Raw genomic sequence first — 7291 nt, forward strand, 5'->3', positions numbered from 1 at the left:
GAAGTGAGGCTCGGTGAAGTCATTTGTCTCCCCATCACTGTCCCACTGAGGCGCACTTAGAGGCCAGTGAGCACAGCAAAAAGCAAACTTTAGGACATCTGTGTCTCCAATATGGTCACTATTTATAGCCCTAAGAAAAGCTCTCTGTACAATATCACTCCAGCTGCAAAGTAACCTGCACATTTCTCCCCCTCTCAGAATATAAAGCAAAGCACACACATGCAAGCCACATTACTTAAACCTTTTAACAGACCGCGCAGTTTGTGCTGCTCTGAGGATGGGGACTGCTGTAATACACACCAAGGTTTTAAAAAATGAGCCTGGCTTTGAAATGCAAATTGATTATTGTGTGGTGGCTCAAAGCACAAAATCCATTATCACTGTTTAATGTTAATCATATCCTTTACACAAAGACAATACAGATATGCTAAAATGTTTTTATTAAAGTGGGAAGTGGCTGTTTGTAGTAGACACTGGATGTAATAAATGGCAAAATGTTAAAAAAAAAAAAAAAATAATGAGGCAGCTATTGAATTTCATGTTACACAGATAATTACAAAGTACAGTTAGTGGTATATACTTAGCTTAAAGCCTAATTCTAAGTTAGCAAGCAAAAGTATCACACTAGAAATGGCACTTATGTGGACCAAGAGCCCTCTACTGGCAGTGAAACAAACCAGTCAAGGGCACCATGAAAGTAAACACTAAGAACCAAAGTAAAGTTTATGTTTGTGAAGCCATAAAATTAAGATTATAGATTGTTTGCCACATAAACCACAGTGAACCACTGACTCCTCTGAACAACACAGCAGCCCTAACAAAAGGCAAAAAAGATCTGTCTTTAGGCTTTGGCTTTTCATTTTTCAGTAAAAGGCAACAGCATTTGGAAATGTTGAATAATGATTGCAAAGGTTTACATTTCAAGAGCAAAACAGAAGAGTTCTATAAAGTTGATATAAAGAAAAGTGGAAAATGTTCATTTGCATAGATTTTTAAGCAGAAGTATAAATTCTATCAAAAAAGGCAATGCATAATTAATATAGATTTACTGCCACAGGAAAACTATCGAGTGCATGCATCACAGGTGATATAAAGTACTACAACATCCGTTATGTGTGAGCATATATATATTTCCTATGAGAGGTTCTCTTCTTTCCTTCTAGTCGTTACCTCCACACAGCTTCAACAGCAGCTTCTTGTAATCCCCAGAGGTGTCACCCTGAGAAACACAAAAAGATATACATTGTATGAAGAAAGGAAAATATGACTGAAACTGTGATTGTCATAACAGCATGACTGGTTGAACTTACTGAGATGTGAGTGTACAGTGATTTTCCATATTTCTTCAGATACTCCTGTCTGATGTCCAACATATCTACCTCAGAGCGGGACACCATGATTCGGATGAGGGTTCTGTCCTTGGTCCCTGCACCCTGTCAACACATCAGAATATGGCATAATATTTGAGCAGGAAACAAAAATTTGTATGCTAATAAGAATAAAATGTGATGCTAAACAACAGGTGTACCGTCATGGCGTTGTAGAGCCTTTCTGCAAAGTAGGCAGGGGTGTTCTTGATGCATCTCACTGGGAAACAGAAGCAAATATTGATGTCATTCTCTTTAAACAAATGAACAAGTCTTGTATGAGTCCACAAAATAAAACAATGCTCCAAATGAGATGTGGCTATGTTAATTCATCATTTATATGTTCTTGTCCCTTTCAAAGATGTTCCCAGCCACATTTTCTGGTTTGTTAGTTTGTTTTTTATTGCAGAATAATTTTTTTTAAATACTTTGGCACTTTCTGCCATTTCCATCACTGCACTTAGTTAACAACAGATATTCCACACTGATTTCCTGTAACTAGCTGCCAAGTTCTTGTGGCCACTGTCCATTTGAAATGGCTGACAATATCTCGACACATACACATTTGTAGAAACTTAAAAATTTAAACATTTTGGGAGAGCCACTTCGGTTTGGAGACGAGAACCAAAGAACATACCCACAGCCACCATGCCATCCTCTAGGTTACCAGACATTTCCCTGCAGATGCTCTTCTCAATTTCTCGCCCACTCATATGCTGATACTCCTGGAAGACTAAAATCACAGTGAAGACAGTATTATTTGAAAACATGTGTACCAAAAGGTCGACAGGTGCAGTTATGACAGTGAAAGAACAAAAAAGAAATCTTATGGGGAACTTTACGAGATGGAGATAATAATGTGAAAGTAAAACGCTGCAATAGCAGACCTGCCCGAAGGTGAGGCTTGCTGCGAGCACATAGGATGGCATTAAACTGAGACTCATCAGTGCCCACTTTGTTTTCTCCAGCAGTATACAGTTTCTGTTGCCCAAAAACAGACATGAAAAGGCGCGTGATCAGGCTTGCTGATTACTTTCCATGAGTATTACAACACTAAATAAACTTTAAACCAGTACCTGAGCATCCTGTTTGGCCAGGGAGATGTCAACAGTCTCTCTTTCGTCACGATTTCCCTAAACAGAGTTGCAACATGTTGAACCAACTGAACACACATTACGTGGGCGGAGAACATTGGCAGAGGTAATAATTGAAAGTTCCTCGAGCTGAAATCTGTTTTGTGACCGCTCATTATGAATTACATATAAAACGTGCAGCAGCTACCTGACAGAGAGAGATCAGGAGTCTGCGGAAATGACCGGAGGTGTCACTGCTGATGGCGTCCTCCAGTTTCTTCCCATACTCTGCAAAGAAGGTGGGACTTCTTAGGAAAAGTGGTTCATTTGCAATACATTTGCATTTTGTTTCAACGACACTTTTCACAATCCATTACTGAAAGGCCAAAACCCTTTTAAACCCTAAAACAAAACATTTTGACATGCTTTGACCTGCCTTCATTTGAAAATTTTAATGTTAAAAACACTGATGTTCACAATGCAATGAATTGTGATCAAATGTGAAACATGAAATTTAATTTTTTATATCTATGTTAGAGTTACCAGCTGCATGTCGATATCCAAACATTTATATGATGTAATGGGGGTAATAATGTTTTTGTTTTGTTTTTTTATTTAGGCTGCTCCCACTCAGGGGTTGCCACAGAGGATCAATTGATCTGCATGATTTGTCTCGCAGAATTTTACACTACATGCCCTTTCTCACACGTCCCGCTCCTGTGGGGCAATTTGGAATCACCAACCTACCATAATATGTTTTTGGATTATGGGAGGAAGCAGTAGTACCCTGAAAGGACATGCACACTCCACACAGAAAAGTCCCTACCAAGTTTTAAACCAGGAACCTTCTTGCTCTGAGGAAACAGTTCTAACCACCAAGCCACCATAGGGTTAAAAATGTATACTTGACTTAAAATTAAATATAGTAGAAAATGCATGAATAAATCAGAACTCACCAGCTTTGTAGATTTGATTGATTTCAAGAATTTCTGCATTTGAGCGTGAAGAAAGAATCTCAATCAAACAAGCTTCATCGGTTCCTGCACCCTGAAAAATAGGTTAAAAAGACTTAGTGAGGCATTAACCTGTTACGCAGAGCAAATATAGCAAGCATTCATATGCATTTACAGGATTTATTTCACACTTTTTTCCTAATAAATGTCACATAATGTGTTCTGGACTACAAAACCACAACAGAAGCATCTGCTACGGCAACAACTCAAGCTTCCAACCTTTATAGCCTCTCTGAGCTCATATGCATCATAGTGCGCAGGTTTCTTCATCATGGCAATCACCAGATTCTCAAAGTTTCCAGTAAGCTCAGACTTCAGATCATTGATTAAATCCTAAGAAAAAAAAAAAGCATGCGAGGAAGCTCATATGGTGGCCAGGATATTTCAGCCATGAAAATCAAACAACCACAAAAAAAGTTAAAAGAAATATGAGAAACCATACCTTGCCGTAAGTCGTTTTGTAGGCAGTTACCATTGGAACCCTCTGCTTGTTTGAACGATTACCCAGGAGTTCAATAATGGCGTTTTCATCAGTGCCTGTTCAATGTTTTTATTTAGATTCAAGTTTTGATGTGTAAAAAATGGGAACGTGAAAATGAAGTGCCAATTAATATTGAATGATAATATATTTAAGGGGTTTACTAAACAACTTACTGACCGAAACCCTTCATAGCCTTTCGAAGAACTTCAACATCCCTCAGAGGATCAGCCCCTGGAAAATCTTTAATAGTGCCCCTGAACCCTTTCTATAAATTAAAAACATACAAGAAATAAAAGCACACAGTTACAGAGTTTTATCTGCAGTTGCACTGGAAAAGTCTAATGCATCTTACAGACAAATGCATCTTACATTAAATGCAGGGGCCTGAGGGTTGGCTGGAACTCCACCTCCATATCCAGGCATTGAGGGGTTAGTCGCAGGGGCTCCAGGGTAACTTGGCATGGGCTGGCCTGGGGCAGGGCCCCCTGGATATCCCTGGGGAGCTCCCCCAGGCTGCAAACAGAGGACAGCTGTAAGTGCCAAGTGCACTGTGAAAAACTTCATATAGAGCAAGAATGTTTCAAGTGCAGCTGATGAAGATAATGTGATTCAAGCAAACAAGAGATTCAGCTAAAGTCACTCTACATGTTATTAGTATTAGTGATGTGGCCCTGCAGAGTTGAAATAGAGATAAGAAATTATGTACCACGCCATATCCACCTGGTGCTGCACCCCAGCCTCCAGCTGCAAAGAAAATATTGACATGAAAATTAAAATTCAATTGCTTTAAAAGGACAAATCAGAAATATATTTTTATTGTTGGAAAATATAGTGCATGTGAATTTTGCAACTTTACCTTGTGGAGGCATGGAGGGATAGCCGCCTGCTCCAGGCTGTGGTGGATATCCGCCTGCCTGAGGAGGGTAGCCTCCACCTGGGGCAGGGTAGCCACCGGCCTGAGGAGGGTAGCCCCCTGGAGCTTGAGGGTAGCCCCCTGGAGCTGGAGGGTAACCGCCTGCTGCAGGAGGGTAACCACCAGCCTGGGGTGGGTATCCACCTCCCTGTGGAGGATAGCCTCCTGCTGCAGGAGGGTAGCCACCTGCTTGGGGTGGATATGCCCCTGGTTGTGGTGGGTAGCCTCCTCCCTGTGGTGGGTATCCACCGGATTGTGGGGGGTATCCTGGGTAGCTCATGTTCAGAACCTGGAGGTGACATGAAGTTGCGGTTTGTTATAATAATGATAAGCCATCATATAACCTCCCTACCCTTAAATGTCCCATTCCAGGGATACAAGATTTGAAGTTTGCTGTACTCATATGGCCAAACACAATCAAAACTTTTTGCATACAACTTTCAGTCAGACTTTAAACTGGCAATGATATTTGTCTAATTTGCCCAACATCCAAGGTTCTCAAGATCCAAAAGTGGTAACACCAACAGGAATTTGCAGGTGGGACTTTACTAAAGGGACTCAGCCTCTGGTGCTGCAGGTCTGTCCGTTGTAATTACAATGATAATGCCAAACTGGCTGACTGTGAATTCACATTGTTTGTATGCAGACTAGAAACCAGATACTCAGAAATGAAAGGGCAGTGTAACCTACAGGCTCTGTAATGGGTAAGAGCATAGTTCTTCCTGACATGCACCTAAATCCTAAGAAGTAGTCCACTGTTTGGCCTAAAGCACAATTTAGTTACAGTCACAGTTATTGACAGCCCAACAAAGACAACACAGCTGTAAAAATCGGATTTATTTATAGCTGCTGAGTTAATTTTAGTACTAGTTTAGACGGTGTTATCACCAATCTGTCAAAGGTGAGTTTTCTTGAGGGGACTCATATCGTTGACTCGCCCCTCAGTTTTTCAGGTTTTTTTTCCTGGACCCCTGAAAGCACCAGCGCTACCGAAAAAAACAAAAACACGTGTGCCACACCACATATTTACCACACCACATATTTACGACACACTGGAAAGATAAATATGAGTCGGTAAATCCGTATTTGACACGACCAAACAGTTTACAGTTCCCTTAGAAGACGTGCGAGTTTTAATCTAAGCAGTTTAAAATGTCCAAAATGTCCAATGGGTTTTTAATGATGTCCGTCCTGACTTCCTGATTTATAGACTAACGTTAAAGACTAAACTAACGTTACATTAAATCACTAACCAACAAAGTATTACTGTTGTTACACACTGCACGTGTTTTGTTTTGATTTTTTTGTAGTTTTTCAGATGTTAAAAGTGCGAGTATGTACACATTTACAACTCCAGTTTAGAGTTTTACAATTTTACGAAGAGCACTGGAAAGCACCAAATCCTCTAATCTCACTCAGCATCACAGGCCTCATTTCCCAACTCGCTGGGCAGCTAATAAACTCCGATTTTACAGTAGTCTTATCGTTATCTGTCTACAATAATCCGTGTAACCTTAATAACCACACATTATCGAGCCCGATGTGTCATTTCACCGCAACAACATCACTGAATCTCAAAAGCCTGCGGTCCCTTAACGTTACATAATATCCTGAAGAAGTTTAGCACATAGCATCCAGCCTAACCACACACCCGGACAGTACATTAACATGTTAGTAACTTTAGTGGACACAGTCAAATGTATCATATGGTTATTTTAAGCTTTTAAATGGAAGAAGTGTCGTAGTTATGGCGGATGGAGTCTCGGTAAACAGCTGTCTGTTAGGTTAGCTAGGCGAGGCTGCTTTCCTACGTCCAAACTGACACACACAGCAAACTTTATTCAAACACCTTTATTAACTTGGTATCCGAATGTGACACACAGAGCGGGATCAGTGTTTATGAAGTTATATTTACAGTCCGAAAGAAAAGAGCGACCCACTTACCTGACAGAGACGGATTTCAGATCCAGGAAGAGACGAGCAGCGAAGTGGCGGAACGTGGGTGGATCCGTCCTGCAGCAACAACCTTCACTCGGCTGATGTTGACTCAGAGGGCGGGGACGTGTCTTTCTCTCTACAGGGGACACTGAACTATTCTCTAAAAGTAATTAGATTTATTTCCACGATCACATGGAGGACACGACATTGTTGGTGTTAAGCTACAATTTTATAACATGTAACAACTAATGTTTGAAAAACAAAGAAATACGTAAAATGCAAAGTGTAAAGTATTTCCCTTTAGGGTCTGTCTCTGGATGTCAAAGGCTGTTTGCCACGCCAACACCGCGCCGCCCCCTCACACTTCCCAGTTGAGGGCCTGCATAAAGCGGCAGAACATGATTTGTTTAGGTGTGGTAGAAGACAATACCATGAGAGCAGAACAAAATGACCCAGTGGAAAAAAAAAAAAGTGAACTGACTTAAATAGGATATACAGGATATACA

General features: G+C 40.7%; 1 protein-coding gene across 1 annotated transcript; it reads right to left on the reverse strand.

Annotated features, from left to right (window-relative positions):
• Positions 1-338: 338 nt before the first annotated feature.
• anxa11b (annexin A11b) lies at positions 339-6947 on the reverse strand. The gene is made up of 15 exons (XM_026315617.1): positions 6792-6947; positions 4791-5136; positions 4641-4678; positions 4304-4447; positions 4112-4199; positions 3896-3990; positions 3673-3786; positions 3397-3487; positions 2649-2728; positions 2444-2500; positions 2255-2348; positions 2005-2100; positions 1529-1587; positions 1311-1433; positions 339-1219 (listed from the first exon to the last, which is right to left on the reverse strand). The coding sequence occupies exons 2-15, from the start codon at positions 5125-5127 to the stop codon at positions 1160-1162; spliced, it is 1476 nt and encodes a 491-aa protein (XP_026171402.1). The 5' UTR covers positions 5128-5136; positions 6792-6947; the 3' UTR covers positions 339-1159.
• Between the last annotated feature and the right edge of the window lie 344 nt (positions 6948-7291).

Source organism: Mastacembelus armatus, chromosome 19 (assembly GCF_900324485.2).
Source record: "Mastacembelus armatus chromosome 19, fMasArm1.2, whole genome shotgun sequence".
Classification (NCBI taxonomy): domain Eukaryota; kingdom Metazoa; phylum Chordata; class Actinopteri; order Synbranchiformes; family Mastacembelidae; genus Mastacembelus; species Mastacembelus armatus.